Below are 22,251 nucleotides of genomic sequence, written 5' to 3' on the forward strand. Positions count from 1 at the left end.
GGCGCAGGACAAGACTGAGGGGCCAGTCACGGCGTTGACATTTTTGGGTATCATTATTGATACCAATAGAATGGAAGGCAGGTTGCCCAGTGACAAACTGGAGGATCTGCGGTGGCATTGGTGGCTCGGGGAAGAAAAATTAAGTTGCCGGACTTGCAGTCTTTGTTGGGGAAGCTCAACTTCGCTTGCCGCATCATGCCTATGGGTAGGATTTTTTTCAGGCGTCTGGCGGCTGCCACGGCTGGGGTTAAGGCTCCCCATCATTTTGTTCATTTGGGCTGGGAACACTGGGAGGATTTGAGAGTGTGGGAGACGTTCCTTGACCAATACAATGGGAAATCGTTCTGGTTGGAACCGGTGGTGCAGGCAAGAGACTTGGAGCTCTTCACTGACGCGGCTGGATCAGTTGGTTTTGCTGCTTATTTTTAAGGGCGTTGGGGTGCCGACCGGTGGCCAGAGACCTTGGCAGGATCGGCGTTGAGCAGGAATCTGATGTTAGAATTGTTGCCTATAGTGCTGGCGGTTGAACTGTGGGGGTTGGAATTTCAGAACCGGAGGGTTCAATTTCATTGCAATAATATGGGGGTAGTTCAGGCAATAGTTTCCTTGACGGCATCATCCTTGCCTGTAGTGCGTTTGCTGCGTTATTTGGTGTTGAAGTGTTTAACGTTAAACATTGTGGTGTGTGCTGTGCATGTTCCAGGAGTAAAAAATTAGGGGGCTGACGCGCTCTCTCGTTTACAGTGGGACAGGTTTTGGCGGCTGGCTCTGGAGGCGGAGCGGGAGGGGTGCCATGCCCCAGTGGCTTATGGGACCTCGTGTCGCAACGGTGATGTCTTTGGTTTGGCGGTCGGTAGCGGAATCGACTTGGCAGTCTTATGAGCGTGTATGGAGGGAGTTGAGCTGGTGAGTAATCTTGGGTTGGGCTCCTCTGATGAAGATAGGCTCCACGCCTTATTGTATTTTCTAGGGCGGAACTGTGAGCAGGGTGTGTCTGTGACGACGTTAAATGTAAAAGTGGCAGGTTTGGCATTCTTGTTTAAATTGTGGGGGGTTGCTGATGCTACAAAGTCCTTTGTGGTCCGCAAGGCCTTGCGGGGCTACAGGAAGAGGCGGGTCAGGCCTGATTCGTGACCGGTGTCGTTGAATATGTTAGATGTTGGTGGGGGTTTAACCCCAGGTATGTCATTCTCGGTTTGAGGTCAGTTTGTTCAGGACCGAGTTTATCGTGGCATTTTTCGGGGGGGGTTAAGGGTAGGAGAGTTGGTTAGTCCATCAAAAGCGGTGGCTGGTGGTTTAGATATCTCAGACGTGGCGTTAGAAGGGGATGCTGTCAAGCTGTTAGTACGTAAGTCAAAAACTGACCAATTGGGAAAAGGGACCAGTGTTGTTTTGGGGATGGTGCCCAGCCTGGCATTGTGCCCGGTGGGGGTGCTCAGGGAGTGGCCTGCGATACTGCCTCCTGGGGTGGGCTCTGGCCTAGTGCACAAGGATGGGTCGTTCTTGTCCCGGTATCACTTTGCGGCAGTTTTTTAAACATTGCTGCAAAATATTCCTCTTAGTCCTTTAGGATTGGGGCAGCGACTGAGGCCGCCCGTTGGGGGCTGAGCGATGGAATTTTTCAAGAAATAGGTCGGTGGGAGTCACACCGGTTCAGGCTGTATGTGCGACCCCACTTGCTTTAGGGGGGGTGGGGTGTGTGTGTGTACTTTCCCTTCCCTTGTTGTTACTGTCTGTGTTTGTGTGTCATCTGTTTTTTTTTCTGATGGGGTGAGCATGGGGAAGCATGTCTGGTTGTAGTTTCTCCATTATGTGTTATGTTTCTTGTCTTTCAGGCCTGGTGTGCCTGATGTGGATCCTAGGCCATTCATATGTCCATTGGGGGGGCTAGGAGGGCTTTGGCTAGACCAGGAGGCAGGCAAATGTTTTTTTTCACGGGAGGAGGCCTTGGTCAGGTGAATCGGATCTCAGGCATGCTCTGGGCTAGGGTTATGCCAGAGATCCAGCGTTATGCACGTTTGGAAAGATAACCAAGCAGTTGCCAAGTTTGTGGTACGTAATGGGGGGGCTGGCTGTTCGTCATTGCGAGCTGGAAGGGGAGTTTGGCCTTTATTTATGGGGTGATGGAGTTCATCTGTCTGAGGTGGCATGGATATGTGTGTCCTGGGGCTCCAGCACGGCCTGCCGCGTGCCTTAAGGCTGTGGAGGGCCGCCCACCAGTAAGGTGTCACGGGTGGGTGTTGTGGCAGGGGTCTATGGTTCCTGAGGGTCGGATGGTGGTTGATATATACATATTTATATGGATATATTATATATGGTTGGTACGGGTTGGGGCCTGTAGCGGTATAGGCACCTTCCCTATCTGGGTAAATGGGCTATTAGTCATCAGGCTGTATGGAGAAAGTAGGATCGAGTCATTCGTCTCTGAGCTAGTGGGAGCATGGCTAGAGGCCAGGATACGATGGTGATGATGGACAGCCGATGACATAGCATTTGTTCTTACCTTCTCTCAGGAACCTCTGACACAGCAGAAAAAAGTTATTTTGTTTGGGTTAAAATGTTTATCTGTTAATATATATATTTATTAAAGAGATATATATATATATTTATATTTTTATTAAAATGGTTATTTTATAAGTTATTTTTATATCTTTTGGATTTAATAAAGGGGCCTTTGTTGGTCATTAATCCGGAAGGTGTTTAATTTAGATAGCAATATATGCAAGGGGTGGTAAGGTGGTTAGGCCAGCAACCAAGCTAGCAGTACACCAGTCATGTTGTCCAAGACTGTGACCTATGCTGGCAGAAATCTGGTCCTGAATAGGGATGAGCCAAACACCCCCCTGTTCGGTTCGCACCAGAACTTGCGAACTCACCAAACGTTTGTGTGAACTTTAGAACCCTATTAAAGTCTATGGGACTCGAACGTTTGAAATCTAAAGTGCTAATTTTATAGGCTAATATGCAAGTTTTTGTCCTAAAAAGTGTTTGGGCACCTGAGTCCTGCCCCAGGGGACATGTATCAATGCAAAAAAAGTTTTAAAAACTGACGTTTTTTCGGGAGCAGTGAATTTAATAATGCTAAAAGTGAAACAATAAAAGTGAAATATTACTTTAAATTTCGTACCTGGTGGGGGAGTAAAGTTAGCATGTGAAATATCGCATGTTTTCCGCACTTAGTACTGTCTCTGCACAAAGTGTCATTTCTAAAAGAAAAAAAGTAATTTAACCACTTCCCGACCGCCGCATGTACATATACGTCGGCAGAATGGCACGTACAGGCACATTGGCGTACCTGTACGTCCCTGCCTAGACGTGGGTCGGGGGTCCGATCGGGACCCCCCCTGCTACATGCGGCGGTCGGGTTCCCTCGCGATCGCTCCCCGGAGCTGAAGAACGGGGAGAGCCGTATGTAAACACAGCTTCCCCGTGCTTCACTATGGCGCTGCATCGATCGAGTGATCCCTTATATAGGGAGACTCGATCGATGACGTCATTCCTACAGCCACACCCCCCTACAGTTGTAAACACACACTAAGTGAACACTAAATCCTACAGCGCCCCCTGTGGTTAACTCCCAAATTGCAACTGTCATTTTCACAATAAAGAATGCAATTTAAAAATGTGTCAAAATTGTCCGAAGTGTCCGCCGTAAAGTCGCAGTCACGAAAAAAATCGCTGATCGCCGCCATTAGTAGTAAAAAAAAAAATTAATAAAAATGCAATAAAACTATCCCCTATTTTGTAAACGCTATAAATTTTGCGCAAACCAACCGATAAACGCTTATTGCGATTTTTTTTACCAAAAATAGGTAGAAGAATATGTATCGGCCTAAACTGAGGACATTTTTTTGTTTTATATATGTTTTTGGGGGATATTTATTATAGCAAAAAGTAAAAAATATTGAATATTTTTCAAAATTGTCGCTCTATTTTTGTTTATAGCGCAAAAAATAAAAACCGCAAAGGTGATCAAATACCACCAAAAGAAAGCTCTATTTGTGGGGAAAAAAGGACGTAAATTTTGTTTGGGAGCCACGTCGCACAACCGCGCAATTGTCTGTTAAAGCGACGCAGTGCCGAATTGTAAAAACCCCTTGGGTCAGGTAGCAGCATATTGGTCCGGTCCTTAAGTGGTTAAAACCAGACTTGCGGCTATAATGAATTGTCGGCTCCCGGCAATTCAGAGAGGATTCAGAGAGGCCCTTCAGGTCTGGTATTGATATTAAGGGAAACCCAGAGGTCTATTTTAAAAAAAAATAACGTTGGGTTCCCCCCAAATATCTATTCCAGACCCTTCAGGTCTGGTGTGGATTTTAAGGGGAACTCCACCCAATTTTTTTTTTAAAAAATGGAGTGGAGTTCCCCCAAAAATCCACACCAGACCCCTTATCCGAGCACGTTAACCTGGCCGGCCGCAGAAATAAGGGGGGGACAGAGTGCGGCCCCCCCCCTTCTCCTGAACCGTACCAGGCCACATGCCCTCAACATGGGGAGGATGGGGAGTCCTTTATTAATAAAAAAAAGAGAGAAAAAATCCAGCGATGGTAATCCACTCGGTCCCGGCTCCCTGCTCCAATGTTGTCTGTATCCAGAGACGGGTGATCTCCTCTCCTGTCCAGCGATGAGAAGATATTTCAGGATCCAAAGCGCAGCATCCCCCGCCTTCTCTCTCCGCCGGACACAGCCCGACGAATGACGCTGCTGAAGCTGTGGCATTTCTTTTATTGGTGAGGTGGGGCCACCCATCACGTGACCCCGTCCCCCTCTGACGCACCCTCTGCTACAACACTGGGGAAGCCTGGCTTCCCCCTTGCGTCAGAGGGGGTGGGGTCACATGATGGGTGGCCCCGCCTCAACAATAAAAGGAATGTCACAGCTTCACCCGCATCACTTGCCGGGCTGTGTCCGGCGGAGAGAGGAGGCGGGCGATGCTGCGCTCTGGATCCCAAATGATCTTCTTATCGCTGGACCGGAGAGGAGATCACCTGTCGCTGGATACAGACAAGGTTGAAGCAGGGAGCTGGACCGAGTGGATTACCACTGCTGGATTTTTTTTATTTTTTTATTAATAAAGGACTTTTTTCTACGGTGTGTTTTTTACAACTATTTACACTTCCTTAGTGAAATGGTAGGGGTACAATGTACCCCATTACCAATTCACATAGGGGGGGGGGGCAGGATCTGGGGTTCCACTTTGTTAAAGGGGTCTTCCAGATTCTGATAAGCCCCCCCGCCCGCAGACCCCCACAACCACCAGGCAAGGGTTGTGGAGATGAGGCCCTTGTCCCCATCAACATGGGGACATCCTCCCCATGTTGAGGGCATGTGGCCTGGTACGGTTCAGGAGAGGGGGAGGAGCACTCTATCCCCCCCTCTTTTCTGCGGCCGGCCAGGTTAACATGCTCGGATAAGGGGTCTGGTGTGTATTTTTAGGGGAACTCCACGCCATTTAAAAAAAAAAAATTGGGGTGGAGTTCCCCTTAAAATCCACACCAGACCTGAAGGGTCTGGAATGGATATTTGAGGGGAACCCCACGTCATTTTTTAAATTGATGGCGGGGTTCCCCTTAATATCCATACCAGACCTGAAGGGCCTGGAAATTGAATTTAGGGGGACCCCAGCGCTATTTTTTTTTTTTATGAATGAATCCTCTCTGAATTGCCGGGAGCCGACAATTCATTATAGCCACAAGTCCGGTTTTAAATGACTTTATTTTTTTCAGAAATGACACTTTGTGCAGAGACAGATCTAAGTACGGGAAACATGCGCTTTTTCACATGCTAACTTTACACCCCCCCCCCTAGGTACGAAATTTAAAGGAATATTTCACTTTTATTGTTTCACTCTAAGCATTATTAAATTCACTGCTCCCGAAAAAACTGCCGTTTTTTTGCATTGATACATGTCTCCTGGGGCAGGACCCAGGTCCCCAAACACTTTTTAGGACAATAACTTCTATATTAGCCTTTACAATTAGTACTTTAGATTTCTCCTATAGACTTTAACAGGGTGTTCCGCGGCTTTTCGAATTCGCCGCGAACACCTCAAATTGTTCGTTGTTCGCTGAACAGGCTAACAGGCAATGTTCGAGTCGAACATGAGTTCAACTCGAACTCTAAGCTCATCCCTAGTCCTGAACATGCATTACATTAAAGACAGTACATGAGGGTGTGATATTTTATAGTTATGTATTTACATTGTGACAAAATCTGCAAGTTGCTAGGGTGTTTAGGTAAATATATTTGTTGGCTACTCTGTCATCAGTGGAGCGCTGTGTGATTGCTTTGGGCTGTTCTGAGTTTTATTGGCTGCAGGTTTGATTGCTTCCCCCTGCCTTCTGAAGGATTCCAGAATATAGTAGGCTGGATGAAACAAAAAATCAGTAGCTGAATATTTAAGATATCTCAGCCAATCCCTGGAAGAGGGTGTCCAGTCCAGATGGTGGCTGGAAGTGGGCATAAATAGTCTGAAGCCTGTAGCTGCCCTGTTCTTGTCCAGGAGGAGAAGTCCCCAGTCTGTAGGGCTGCTATCCTTCCAGGTAGCCTAGCTGAAGTTCTGCATGTGTTGATCAAGGTCCTGACTGTGGCAGAGACGAGTGGCCTATTTTTTGAGAATTTTTGAGCCTGGTTCACGGACGTTGTGAGAACAGACCTGTGCAGGCCGGGTGGCAGACAGCTCCAAAGACATTGAGAGTACAGACCTGTGGATGATGGCTGGCAGACAGCTCCAAGGACATTGAGAGTACAGTCATGTAGATGATGGCTGGCAGACAGCTCCAAGGACATTGATAGTACAGTCCTGTGCATGATAGATGGCAGACGGCTCCAAGGACATTGAGAGTACAGTCCTGTGGATGATGGATGGCAGACAGCTCCAATGCCAATGACATTGTAAGTACAGACCTGAGGATGCTGGGTGGCAAACAGCTCCAAGGACATTAAGGCCAGGTTCACACATGTAACCAGCATCCAATTTGCATATGTGTGACCTCAGCCTTATGCTGTGTACACACGATCGTAAATTCCGACAAGAAATGTCCGATGTGAGCTTTTGGTGGGAAATTCCGACCGTGTGTATGCTCCATTGGACTTTTGCTGTCGGAATTTCTGCCAACAAAAGATTGAGAGCAGGTTCTCTATTTTTCCGAAGGCAAAAAGTTCCTATTGGAAAATCTGCTTGTCTGTATGCAATTCCGACGCGCAAAAAAACACGCATGCTCAGAATCAAGCAGAAGAGCTGAACTGCCTATTGAACTTCATTGATCTCGGCTCGTCGTACGTCTTGTACGTCACCGCGTTCTTGACGGTCAGATTTTCTGACAAGATTTGTGTGACCGTGTGTATGCAACACAAGTTTGAGACAACATTCCATCAGAAAAAATCCATGGTTTTCTTGTCGGATTTTCCGATCGTGTGTACGCAGCATAAGAGTACCAAGGACATTGAGAGTTCAGATCAGTGCCTGCTTGTATCAGGACATTTCCTATAAAGTCTTAGGCCGCGTACACCCGATTGTTAAACCGATGAGAACGGTCTGATGGACCGTTTTCATCGGTCCAAACCGATCGTGTGTGGTCGCCATCGGTTATTTATCCATCGGTTAAAAAAAAAGCCAACTTGTTTTAAATTTAACCGATAGGTTCCTAACCGATAGAAAAAAAAACGATCGTTAGTAGGCACAACCATCGGTTAAAAATCCACGCATGCTCAGAATCAAGTCGACGCATGCTTGGAAGCATTGAACTTCATTTTTTTCAGCACGTCGTTGTGTTTTACGTCACCGCGTTCTGACACGATCGGTTTTTTAACCGATGGTGTGTAGGCACGACTGACCATCAGTCAGCTTCATCGCTTAACCGATGAAAACGCTCCATCAGACCGTTCTCATCGGATAGACCGATCGCGTGTACAGGGCTTTAGTGCTGTTCAATCCTCTGGCTGTTACAAGAAGGACTGTGCGCTTATCATTATACTCTACTACTGGAGTATCCAACAGCCTCCCTTAACCCCATCCAAGTTTGATCAGTAATAAATCTACAAAAAAAGAAAAAAACCCTAGACATTGAGCCAAAAGAGTCACTGTTGCTGTGTGCCTGGCTGCGAATACCCTAGTTTGGAAAAGACCATTCAGTGGGCCCTTTTGGGAGTGAGTGCTGCACAGGTAAAGGTGGAACCTGGTGATTGAGTACCCCTGATTTATAATGTCTCATTAGGACTAGTTGTGTGACCTTGATTTTTACAGTTCATCAAAAGTGAAGAAGACAAGAAGTGAGGTAAATCTCTCTAAGGCCTCGTACACACGACCACGTTTCTCGGCAAAAACCAGCAAGAAACTTGCTGGGAGATATTTTTTTGCCGAGGAAACCGGTCGTGTGTACATTTTCATTGAGGAAACTGTTGAGAAACTCGACGAGCCAAAAAGAGAGCAAGTTCTCTATTTCCTCGACGGGAATGGGGAAACTTGCCTTGTCGAATTCCTCGACAGCCTAACAAGGAACTCGACAAGGAAAACGATGTGTTTCGCCCGTCGAGTTCCTCGGTCGTGTGTACGAGGCTTAAGGCCCCTTTCACATGGGCAGACCGATCTGACCACCTAATGCTCTCTAGGGAGCAGCGAATATCAATGGACATGTGTCCGTTGACACCCACTGACATCCGTTCCGTGGCGACATCCGTTTGGCGGATCTGATCGGTTGACAGTCAGATTAAAATGTACAGACGGTCCATTCCCATCCAACCGCCCATAGAGGAAAATGGGCTGTGTCCGTGGTCCGTCATCCACCTGCTCAGCAATCCTCTGGCGGTGAAAGGGCCTAACTGTGACAAGGACTGCAATAAAACTGTGTCAGAGGTTCTAATCTTTCCACATAATATTCAAAACAGAGAAAAAAAGCTTCATCTGGGCATCTACAATATTTAAATTTGGTTCAGTGTGCTGACAGTGTGCAAGTGTCTGCAAATAACCGTAACATTCGGCACATGCATTTCTCTGATCTGCTCTTTAGGTTAGGCTTTCAAATTTGGCTTCTGGCTTGTAGTCACATTCTGCTTCTGAACATGGCTTGAACCTTGACCTCTGCAACTTTGGTTGATCTTGATTATGATTCAGATCGGAGTTTAAGGATAATTGAAGGCAAACCTTTTTTTTTTGTTCTAGAAGGACACGAGTCAGGTTTTTATTGCCTTTAGTTTCTACTGTAAGCATTCTGAATGATTATAGACTGCTTTCATTAGCCATGCAATTCAGAGTTCCACACTCCTAGGAGTTGTTTGCCGTCAATTCCATCCATACCATCAGAGACACTGGTGAAAAACAGATATGTCTACAAATTAAAGCAGTAGTAAACTTTGCTTGATGACTTGTACCTACAGGTAAGCCTATAATAAGGCTTACTTGTAAGTACAATGAATATCTCCTAAAAGTGTACAGTTTAGGACATATTCATATTTGTAGCAGCTGGTGATACCACTGGCGCATGCACACTGCGCTCTGAATTGACAGCACACTGGAGTATGCTGTCCACTGAGACTGCTGTGCTGCAACCACGACGACTCTTGTTTGCATGTGCAGGAGTGTAGTCATCGCAGTCTGGCCATTCAAATGGCCGGAGGGCATTAAGCCGGAAGGAAGACTGGGTGAAGATGGAAGAGCCGACAGCGGTGACAGTGCGTTGCTGTCATTTTAAGGTATGTCTGTCATAATGTTCTATTATTTAGTGAATACTAGGACTAGTACTAGAAGCCCCCCCCCCTATGTAAATGAGTATGGGGTACATTGTACCCCTACACATTCACCCAAAAAAAGCAGTGGAGTGTTAAAAAAAAAAAAATGTCCCACATCGTAGCTCCTATGTGTCTTATTTCTCCGGTACCGATGTCTTCCTCCTCCGGTAGTTATTTCTCCCTCCAGTTTAGTCTTCTACCCCAGGTGCTCTCTTCTCCTTGTGCTGTCTTCTCCGTGTGCTGTCTTCTCCCTGAGCTGTCTTTTTCCTCTCCGCCGATTACCTGCTGAAAACAAAAAAAGAAGAATCTTCTTCTTCTAACGCTGTCTTCCTCCGGTGTGTTGTCTCCCGCTGTCTGCCATTTCTTATATAGCCATGGGGCATGACCATCTGGTGATGTCACCCAGAGAACTGCCCCTTGTGACTTCATGGCATGGACTTAGAGGGGGGGATATCACGCTGTTTCTTTAACGTTTTTTTTACCTTCAGCTGTCAGTTGGAAACCCCACATCGATTGTTAAGGACGCGGCGGCCGGCTTCCCAGCCCACTCCATAGTTACAGGAAATGTACAGTGTGTTTAAAGAGAAAAAATATGCAAAATGCATGAAAACTGAATGCCCAAACACATAAAAAACAAGTTTAAAAATGCAAAATGCTCTGCAAAACATGCCTGAAAAACGCATCAAGCGCAGCCACATAGATGTGAACCTAGATTTAGACAGGACCAATTTGATTATTTTTCAAGCTGGCTGGTAAGTGTGCTGTTTGTGATGGCTTTGTTTCTGTCCAGTCTGTAGTGCTTGCTCCGTGTTCACATCCACCTTTTCGATGTTTTCGCTGTTAAAAGTAACATAGCAAAGCAATACTGCACTACCAGACTGCTCTTCTTTAAAAAAAATGGAGGCCACAATACATGACCAACTTTAAGAGTTGGGTGGGTCATGTAAAAAGATCTTGGTGGTACAAAGTAAAAGATAAGTGTAGCGCCCCCTTACTTTCAGTATGGGCACTACGCTTAAGTTAGTGGGGAATGGGAGAGTTATTTGCTCCCATTCACAATGTGTTCAATTGCAGGGCTGCTGTCATTCCGGAACTGTCTTGTGAGTCAGTCTGCGTTCGATGGGTGTGATCCCACCCCTGGGCGACAGTTGGCGCTAGAGGGGTTCTGGCAGAGCCACTTTTCCCCAGCAGCCAATTGGAGGAGTTCTTCCCTTGCTGGGCATGCTGGGGAGGGGTATATCTGTGGCAGACGCCATTGACCAGTGCCGTTTTTTCCTTTTTCGTGGGGTCCGAGTTCTAGGTGCGGCATCCACCTTCAGGGTGCGCGCATCCATGGACCCCGCCACCATGGCCTACCTGGCCGGAGTTGCGCACCATGCGGAGCTCCACCCTGATGCTGATAAGGGCCCCAGCGACTTGCTGGGTCCTGAACTTTGCTAGGAAGATCCCAAGCTGAGGGCTGTGCGGTGGGTGATCGGCTCAGGGAGAACCCAGAAAGAGGTTACCCAGGAGTTCTGAGCGAACCATCGGGGATCTGGTCACCGAAATACTGACAGGTACAGTGCAGCTGTCAACTGGTGACCCTAACTGAATTTACTGGGATGATTCAATCAATCCAGACATTGCTCATTAAGATTCGAAGCCTGTGGCAGAGGCCTGTTTCCTCCCAGCGATCTACAGGTGACGCCTTGGCTGCCAGGCTTGTGGTAGAGGTCTGTCTGGGGGCACTTCACCCACTCTGGCTAGAGTGGCGACGAACTTGTTTCACAGGATTGCTCTCTTCATATCTAAAGGCCTGATACTCTTGTCTGTCTTATGCTTCATCAACCTTTCCTGTCCTGACTTAATGTTGATGTTGGCCATGTTGGGTCTTGGAATAAAGCATTTAAGAAAATCCATTTGATGTCTGGACATTCGCTCACTGCTTTGACTCACTGCTATCACCCTTAGACACACTGCCGGGTAACTTAATACGCCGATCCCCAAATCAACCAGCGGCTCGTTTGGGGGTAGCGCTACATAAGTAAGATAAAGTAAAAGATAAGCTTGTTTATAGCAAGACAAACCAAGTATGGTTACTTGCAAGTCTCTTGGTAGCTCCTCTACTAAAGCTTAGTACACACTTGCCGAATGTCAGGCGGCATCGGCCGGTTCAATTTAACCACTTGCCGCCCGCCCACTGTTAAATTACGGAGGAACGGTGTGGTTCTAATTCTGGGGTGAAAGTGTCTTGTATTGAAGTGGCCAGCCTACATTCAGCCCGTGTGTACTGTAGTTGGTCCCACAGAAGCCGGTTGCTCAGCCTGAAAAAGGGCTGCCGATTGGCTCCTGATCAGCGCTCTCAGCTACTCCCTGTGTTCTGAAAGAGATTTCACCGCTCCAGGTGAGCCCTGTACACAATCAAGGACGGTTGGATTACCAAGGTGCTGGCGATGCACGTAGCAATAGTAGACTGAAGAAAGGAAAATGGACAGCCGCACTCCGGAATAACTTTAAAAAAGTTGTCTTTTATTTTTCACTGAACATGCACAATCACAGCAACCACAACGACAGGACAGCCGACGCGTTTCGCACTCAGAATTAGTGCTTAATCATGGCCATGATTAAGCACTAATTCTGAGTGCGAAACGCGTCGGCTGTCCTGTCGTTGTGGTTGCTGTGGTTGTGCATGTTCAGTTGAAAATAAAAGACAACTTTTTTAAAGTTATTCCGGAGTGCGGCTGTCCATTTTCCTTTCTTCAGTCTACTATTACTCCCTGTGTTCTGGTGGGGGGTGTTGTCCCCCTGCCAGAACACAGTAGAACAGTAGGGGAGATTGCTGTACTAACATTGGATTGTTAGTACATCGGCTCTGACCTGAGCTGTCAGTTTTTATGGGGCTGTTACTGGGCTTAACTAGTCTGGGACATACAGCATACTATTTTTGGCCCGTGTTATAGAAACTCTGTCCCAACATGACATTTTGGTGACCAGTAAATCACACCCTACAATTCAATCAACATATATTCTTTCAGGTCAACGCTATAATCTGGATTTTCCTCTAAAACACAAAGCTAAAGCTTTATTGCCGTCTGTGTTTCTACAGTACAAATCAAGGCTGGGAGGACAAAGCACATGGCAGTTTCTACTACAGTACCAGATTAACAAGAGAAACAGAAAGAATAGAGAACACATTTAACTCAATTTTTTAAGGTCACAGTTTCCGGACAGAAAGTATTTCCGATAACCAGTTCAGTACAGTGCTATCTTACAACAGTATTGTTTTCCTTCCTTAGTTATCTGATGTAAAGATTGCATAATAGCACTGGCAATATTGATAAAAAAAATTAAAAATAATATAGTAAACACACAATACCTGCATTTAGGACATTACATCTGTGCGCATGCGCTACTTTAGGTTAATAGCAGCACATAGCTGCGTACAGTTGTCTCCACCCATTCATGTCGAATTGTGGCTCTAAGCAGCACTAGTACATCCAAAAAACAGCACCAAAAACACATAAAATGTTTACATTGTACTGGAAAATGCATTCATGTGCATGTAGATGTAGCGCTCTCCCCAGCCACAGCCAGGCACACCAATTTCTTACAGGCACTTCAGAGTCAGAGAACGGTCCGTGACTTTGTTTTTTTTTTTGTTTTTTATTGAGGGTTATAAACTTGTATAGGGATGGGAGTTTATGGGATGCCCACTTGAATTAAAACAAACTTCAGGGACAACTTCTCTTATGAACAGTCTCTATATACAGCTACTCTTCTTCCTCCAGCACACTCTTGCTTGCAGAAACCCAGCTATGTTACCCTGTTGTGGTTTTGTAGCAAAGGCCCATTACAGGCAGGGACTTGCAGCCCCTATTCTTGGAGAACAGATAGGGTGACACAGCTCACACTTTTCCCAGAACTTCCTCTCTGTGGTCACTGATCCCAGTACCATCTCTTCAGACACTGCCAATCGCCTGGATGCAGCTGCCACTTTCACTAGCCCTCCTGGCTAACTTCTCCCCACAGTCTTATGAGAATAACACTCTCTCCACAGTCCTTCAGACTGAACACTACCCAGTCCACTCGGCTGACTTCTCAGGAGATTTCCCAGACTTGCTGACCTGCTCCTGTTGTGCTCTCCTTGTTCCTATGCCTCCAGGAAGGGCTTCCTTCATATGTTTGTGGATGTTCTTCCAGCACCCAAGCCCCAGGCCCGAAGTCCCCCCCAGAGTAGGGGGCACCCTCAAGGGCCACCGATAGCCTCCTCAGCACTCCAGCTCCATCTTACACCCGACTGCTCCTGCTGGCATGACTCATGGCTATTTATGAAGTGCCCTGCCCCCTGCGAGTCCATTTGCTGGGGATTGGCTGGGGCCTCCTTGCCTTTACCCACTACATCTGGAAGCATCTCCAAGGTTCCAGAAAACAGGGGGAGGCACCAGAAGAGCTGTCTTAAAGTGGAGTTTCACCCGAAATTAGATTGATGCTCATTTTGTCAAGGGGAATCGGGTAGTTTTTTTTAAATCGAAGCAGTACTTACCGTTTTAGAGAGCGATCTTCTCAGCCACTTCCGGGTATGGGCTGCGGGACTGGGCGTTCCTATTTGATTGACAGGCTTCGCGTCACGATTTTCCGAAAGTAGCCGAACGTCGGTGCGCAGGCGCCGTATAGAGCCGCACTGACGTTCGGCTTCTTTCGGCTACTCGTGACGCGATGTATGCGACCGTCGGAAGCCTGTCGGAAGCCTGTCAATCAAATAGGAATGCCCAGTCCCGAAGACCATACCCGGAAGCGGCGGAGAAGATCGCTCTCTAGAACGGTAAGTACTGCTTCGATTTGAAAAAAAACTACCCGATTCCCCTTGACAAAACGAGCATCAATCTAATGTTAAACATTTTTTTTCTTGTGAACTCCCACTTTAATGAGTCATCCAGCCTCCCTGAGTCATTAATCCCTGACCCAGATTCAACCCAGGCCTAGCTCTCAGCCAAACCTATTTGCCTACACTAACAACTGAACTACGTACACCTAGCACACTAGCTAGTGGGTGCTACATAGATTTAAATACGTTAAAAGATTCAAAAGCATTTTTTAATATGAAACTAAGATCAGGATCACAGGGGTAGACAAGTGCAGAACAAAAAAAAAATAGTTTTGTTTTGATTAGTTACTTACATAAATTCATTTAGCTAAATTAGTTTAATCCCTTTAATTCATTTTTGGAAGTTATTTTGTTTATTCGTATTCAAATTTTCAGAATTCAAATCGCTTTCGAATTCGAAAAGTTTTTGAATTGCAATAGTTTTTAATTTGTTTTCCAATTTCCAAAGAGAAAAAAATAGAAAAGAAGATAAATAAATAGAATAGAAAAAATATAGAATAGAACAGAATATAACAGAAAAAAAAAAAAAATAGAAAATAATAGAGTAAAACTGAGCAAAATAGAATAGAAAATAAAAGAACAGAATAGAAACAAATATAATAGAAAAAAAAGAAAATGTTATATATATATATATATTGTGAATTCAGACAGGAATTGGATCGCATGGGTGTGAACACCCACACCCATGCGATCCGATTCCAGTGCGGGAATATAATAGCTCCTGCATCTTTTTCATGAAAATCCAATGTAAGTTCAGCCATACAACTGTATATTAACCGATCTGTTAATGCTGGGCTACATACTCCTGATCTGTTAATGAGAAATGTGAAAAACCTCCTGTGATGCAGCACCCCCCTTGCAGCCCCTCTTGTACTTACCTGAACCCGGTCTTTTCAGTGGCGGAGACAAGTTCCATAAGATCCAGCCGATGTCTCGGGTATTGATTGGATAGATTGATAGCAGCGCAGCCATTGGCTCACACTGCTGTCAATCAAATCCAATCATGCGGGAGTCGGGGCGGGGCCGAGTTCTGCTGTCTGTGTCAACAGACACAGCAGCAGGCCACAGGAGCATGTCCACATGAGTGCCCGAGGGAGAGTGGCTCTCCAGCAGGGCACTCCAGAAGATGAGGAGCCAGCAGTGATGCTGACGGACCCCAGAAGAGGATATCCTTTAATGCTGGGCTATATACTTCTGACCTGTTAATGATGGGCTATATACTCCTGATCCGTTAATGCTGGACTGTATACTACTGATCTGTTAATGCTGTGCTGTACACTCCTGACCTGTTAATGGTGAGCTATATACTCCTGACCTGTTAATGCTGGGCTGTATACTCCTTATCTGTTAATGCTGGGCTATATACTCCTGACCTGTTAATGCTGGGCTGTATACTCCTTATCTGTTAATGCTGGGCTATATACTCCTGACCTGTTAATGCTGGGCTGTATACTCCTTATCTGTTAATGCTGGGCTGTATACTCCTGACATGTTAATGCTGGGCTGTATACTCATGACCTGTTAATGCTGAGCTGTATACTTGGACTCGTTAATAGTGAGCTATATACTCCTGACCTATAATGCTGAGCTATATACTCCTGACCTATAATGCTGGGCTATATACTCCTGACCTATAATGCTGGGCTATATACTCCTGATCTGTGAATGCTGGGCTGTATACTCCTGATCTGTGAATGCTGGGCTGTATACTCCTGACCTGTTAATGCTGGGCTGTATACGCCTGACCTGTTAATGCTGAGCTGTATACTTTGGACTTGTTAATAGTGAGCTATATACTCCTGACCTATAATGCTGGGCTATATACTCCTGATCTGTGAATGCTGGGTTATATACTTCTGACCTGTAATGCTGGGCTGTATACTTCTGACCTGTGAATATTAGTTACTCCTGACCCGGATAAGTTCATATTTGTGGACCAGGAAACATGCATTCCATGCACGTTTCCCACACTGCCGGTGAGCACACTGCCTTTGCGATCTGCATGCAGGTGCCAATGTATTGGTAACAGCACTCCAAATGCAGATTGCAAATGCAGTGCATTTGTGTGCACCATATCGCATAGTTCCACAGTTTCATGCTGTTTTCTGCAGCGTGCTCTTAAAAGTAATTCATGCATTACTTTTTCTGCATTCCATTGTGATTTGCAGCGAATGGGCTGTCAAAATGCACCATGCGGGGAAAACGTGGAAAAAGCACAGGAGTGTGTGCCGCAGTACCATGTAATCCCAAAGTGAATTGGCCCCAAGTTTTCTTCAAAACTGCCTTACTTTTTAACTGCCTTGCTAGGTCAGCTTCCAAAAATAGTGCTGTAACGGAATGACCCGGGACACCCAGAGACTTTGTAAGGATGAGGGGTACTCCTGTACCGGCGTCACCAAGGAGTCTTATGTCTAGGGTCACCTTATGTCCGATAGGGCCATAGGGTGACTGAGAAATTATGTCCTAAATTACAGGACAGGGGACATCACTGATAGTTCATATTGCAGGATTTTGAGATACTGCAAGATGTTGGGTAATTGTGACCCAACCAGTCAATAGTGACTCATTCTATGATTAGCCCTGACTAGTGACATGCTAATTGAGTCAGGCTCCTGGAAAACCTTTCATGGTGTGATAACACTGCTTTAAGCCTATTGATGCTCAGAGGTGTGAATACCTTTCGGTCAAGCTGTATGCGAAGACAGAACGTCTGTCTAGGGATGTGGATTGAAGAGATCATTGTGTGTGATGGTGTTTTGTTTGTTATGCTGTTAATGAAGGAATGTGCACTGATTAGATCATGATAATTATAGGCCGGCGCCGACATGTCTAGAATGTTTAGTAATTAGCCTTAGTGTGTTCTTAGGGGGGTGGAGATTTCAGTGTCCCTTTGATTACGTTCACCTGCTTGTAACTGCATAAAAAGCTGAGAAGAAACCATTAAAATTGTCATTACATTTGGAAAAAGTACAGAGCTGTGTCTCGTCTTGATTCTGAGAAATTGATATGGATCGGGTCCTGTTGGTTGGAGTGTCGATAAGCTGTCTTGGATGGGATGGAAGGTCGTAATTGGTGGTGACCGTTACAAGTGCGTTGTGCCCAATGATCTTTGATTTCTCCCATGTTGTTCAGATAGATCTCCACAACTCTAAAGTTGCTACCCCTGGTCTAAATAGACCCCTGAGGTCTCAATTTTGAGACAGAGAAAGGGACTGAGGACAAAGCTTCCCCAGTCCCCCCCTCTGTACCTCAGCTGCACTGGATAGTGAAGCAATGAGAAGTGCTCTGTGCTGAGTGGCATTGTTTACTATGCTCAGTTAAAGGGGTTGTAAAGGTAAAAAAAAAATCCCCTAAATAGCTTCCTTTACCTTAGTGCAGTCCTCCTTCACTTACCTCATCCTTCCATTTTGCTTTTAAATGTCCTTATTTCTTCTGAGAAATCCTCACTTCCTGTTCTTCTGTCTGTAACTCCACACAGTAATGCAAGGCTTTCTCCCTGGTGTGGAAGGTGGTGCTCGCCCCCTCCCTTGGACTACAGGAGAGTCAGGACGCTCTCTACGTTGCAGAAAGAGAAAGGAGCTGTGTGTTAGTGGGCGTCCTGACTCTCCTGCTCGCCCCCTCCCCCTCAAGGGAGGGGGCGAGCTCGACACTCCACACCAGGAAGAAAGCCTCGCATTACTGTGTGTAGTTACAGACAGAAGAACAGGAAGTGAGGATTTCTCAGAAGAAATAAGGACATTTAAAAGCAAAATCGAAGGATGAGATAAGGGAAGGACTAAGGTAAAGGAAGCTATTTAGGGGATTTTTTTTTTTTTACCTTTACAACCTTTAAGAATGAACGCAGGGGCGATTGGTACAGAACACTCACTGTGTTCATTCAGAAAAGTATGGGGCTGATAAATGAAATATTTACCGGCCCCTTCCTCCGCTTTCAATCCTGAAACAACAACCACAGCAGCCGGGGGGAGAGGAGGGACACTGGCAGCACTGCAGGGGGTGACAGAAACCAGGGGGAATTGGTACCGCACAGGGTGATTAGGGTGTGCCTAGGAACCCTTGGCACACCCTGTGCGCACATCTATGTATATAACTTTCATAATGGTATCACATAGCGCTGCATAAGAAATACTAATAAACAGACTATGAATACACATTCACATTATGTTAAAACAGGTTTTAGATGTTAATAAAGGGTCATTACTTACACAAATAGTACAATTCCTGTATTTGCCAAAGCATACGCTAAACCGAGGATTCCGCTGCCCATAATAGCATTACTCAAGTTAAACACAGACATTCCAGTAGATGTAGTCCCCGGACTCTGTGGACAAGTAATGCTTGCAATTAATAAAAATACTTGTCGGTTTATTCACTGAAATATTATAAATAAAATATCATACATATGCTTTAATGGCGAGTAGAGATAAAATAATATCTGAACCAGATTTGCTGCTATCATGAACAACAGTTACAGACAAGTAAAAAAGTAAGTACATCCCATGGAAATTGTTGACTTTTTCAACATATTTGAACAGATGACATTAGATCCCCATTTAAACTTGAATAAATATACCTGAATAAAAACACAAGCACATTTTCATTTTCAGCAATGGTTTAAATAAGAATCAATGTAATGGTGTAGCGTTGAAAAAGTTAGTACACCCTTGGCCTCAGAGGCTGGTATTGCCCACTTAGCACAATCCTAGCATAGGATGCTAGGCAAATTTCGTTTTTGGCTCCTCCAGCACTCAAGGGAGCACTGATTGTTTGCTCTGGCCTGTTTAGAGTTTGACTGCTTAACCCTGCTTCTGTAAGAAGTTTCCAGAATATGAGGCTGGGAGAGTCAGGTGACCAGTGTGAATATTTATCATGCCCTAGTTAATCCCTGAGAGGAAGTGTCCAGAATGTGGCCGAGGAGGTGTTAATTAACATGGAGCCCTCAAGAGATTGTTCTTTTCTCTTGCAGGGAGGGTTCCAGAGCCTCTCGGACTGCTTTTTAAGGCCCCAGCTGTGGCAGAGCTGCAAACCTTCAAAATGACCTTCTGAGGAGCTGGCTGTGGGTCTTCACTATAAGGCCCCTTTCACATTACAGCAGGAGCCGCGGTGGCGGTATAGCGTGCTAAAAATAGCGGCTATATACCTCCGGGATTGCCACGGGAATCAGTCGATAGCGGTGCGGTATTAACCCCCGCTAGCGGCCGATGAAGGGTTAATACCGCCCACAATGTGCCTCTATGGAGGCGCATTGCGGGCGGTATTGCCGCGGTTTCCCATTGTTTTCAATGGGAAGGAGCGGTGAAGGAGCGGTATACATGCCGCTCCTCTCACCGCTCCAAAGATGCCGCTGACAGGAGATTTTTCTCTCTCCCGCCAGCGCATCGACTCAGGCCTCGTACACACGACCGAGAAACTCGACGGGCGAAACAGTTTCCTCGACGAAAATGTGCACACGACCGGTTTCCTCAGCAAAAAAATATCTCCCAGCAAGTTTCTTGCTGGTTTTTGCAGAGAAACTCGGTCGTGTGTACGAGGCCTCAGTGTGAGTCGAGAAGGATTGTCTCCCTCACTGGGCTGTGTCCAGAGGAAGCAGGAAGATGTGCAACTGTCCTAGAGACTTGGGAGTCCTGAGCTTGAATCATGATCCCTGGTGACTGTGTGCTTTTGGGTAGCTATGGACTCACACAGCTCTCATAGGGTCATTCCCCTGTGTCCCCAGTGGAACCTGTGTATGCGAGCTTGGAGAAGAGTGTCCTCCTGTAATCGTTTTGAAATATCCCATGCCCAGTGGCGGTGCGTCCATAAGACTGCATGGGTGCTGCCCCCTCTCTCCTGCCACCCCTTCTATCACCATAGATAGATTCGTGCATTGCATAAAACTATCTATAGTCGCCGCTGTCACCCCTTATTCAGGCACCGGGCCCATTACGGGCACCGGGAGCCTTAATTACAGCGGCGGGGTATTTTTTTGGAAGCACCTAATTAGAGCCATAGGCTCTAATAGGCGTTCAAAAAGGTGAACAGCGGGCGCCATGCTGGGCGCTCGCAGTTCACTCAGCGTTGTGTTAGGAAAGCGAGTGTTCTGTTCTGTTACTTGCATGGTTCTGTTACTTGTCACCTGATTGACTAAAACGACAGGCGCTGTGATTGGAAGCCTATCAGGCATCCAATCATAGCAGAGGACGGGAAGAGAGGACAGGAGAAGACATTGAGGCACGTGGAGGACACTGCCGTGGCGACCTGCTGCTCCACCGAGACAGATAAGTGCTGGGCAGGCGGTGGATGCACACTGGCAGCATTTGATGGGTACACTGGCAGCAATTGATGGGCACACTGGCAGCAATTGATGGGCACAGAAGCGGGAATCGATAAGCACACCGGAAGCAATTGATGGGCACAGTAGCGGGAATTAATGGGCCTGTCCCAGGCAGGAGAAGACAATAATTATCGCTAGCAGCTATAGCAGCCACTAGCAAGAATCACAAGAGAATCCAGCAGACTGGTTGTACCCAACTTGATTGATCGATCAACTTGGAACATTCAGCCTGCCCATTAACGGTTCGAATCTCAGACGGTTCCTGCTAAACCAGCTACAATTTGGGGAATGTATGGCTGGCCTTACTGTTACAGTGAACAACAGTTTCACCAGACAGGAAGTGAGGAAAAATCTCCAACAGCAACAAAAAAATACAAATAATAAAGAGATAATAGAAATACATCCTTAATGGACCCAGGATCACAAAGCAAATGACCTCAGGCTTTGAATTGTGATTGGCCAAGAGGAGAGGGGTCAGAGATGCAGCCATAGCGCTAGGATCTATAAGATCCGCAGCACTTAGATTTGCAGCGGCCCAGAAGCACATTGCACAAAGCTATACAACTCGGGCATGTGAACAATGTTTTTAAGACCCTATGCATGAATGGAGGTTTGCAGGTGAGGCCAAGGCATATTTACTGATCCGAAGCTCGAAAGGTTCTCCTCGAAGGCCTGGGGGGAGGAGGTACGGGGAGGAGCCATTAAATCCGGCAGGGGACCCTTGAAGAGGAGGATCAGAGCTGCTCTGTGCAAAACCATTACACAGAGCAGGTAAATAGAACTTGTTTGTTATTTTAAAGAAAAAAAGGAGGGGTTTAGAATCACCTTACTTTTTTATATTTGTATGAGTCAAATGACAACACTCATTAGTAAATATATCATTATTTATGCATACACGTTACACAGCATGACTGGATGGAAGCACAGTATGTGTGTTGTCTATTTTATAGGAAAATTCTCTAGTTGGCTTTAATTCCTCCAGGCACAACTTAATTTCCATGCAAGCAGAAAGAACTTGAATATTAACTAAGGTTCAGTTTAATATATGCTATTGAATTTTAAAAAGTAATTACGATGTAGAAGATGTGTATTACATTAACATTAAACATTAAATCAATTTTATTGATTCAATAGGCACAGGTTTCAAAGTGGAATAACCGATTTTAGTTAGGAATGTTGTATCAAATGTTATATTCAATCAAAAGCTTTAAACATTATTGCGGTAATATTACTATTTTGTTTTACCCGTATTTTCACACATCTGCATTTTGTGCGGGCCGGGTTTGCACGGGCAAGGCAGCCCATTCAAATAAATAGGTAGCTGTGTCTGTGTTTCCGCAAAAAAAGG

The 22,251-nt window shown here is 45.8% G+C and overlaps 1 protein-coding gene across 2 annotated transcripts in view; it reads right to left on the reverse strand.

The window, feature by feature from the left end:
- The window catches only part of SLC38A1 (solute carrier family 38 member 1), a 118,767-nt gene that overhangs the window by 55,375 nt on the left and 41,141 nt on the right, over window positions 1-22,251 (reverse strand). For both annotated transcript variants that reach the window (XM_040343907.1, XM_040343906.1), the window contains exon 4: window positions 18,796-18,911. In XM_040343907.1, coding sequence (XP_040199841.1) covers window positions 18,796-18,911 — 116 coding nt within the window. The remainder of the gene's footprint in view (window positions 1-18,795; window positions 18,912-22,251) is intronic.

This window comes from Rana temporaria, chromosome 3 (assembly GCF_905171775.1).
Source record: "Rana temporaria chromosome 3, aRanTem1.1, whole genome shotgun sequence".
Classification (NCBI taxonomy): Eukaryota; Metazoa; Chordata; class Amphibia; order Anura; family Ranidae; genus Rana; species Rana temporaria.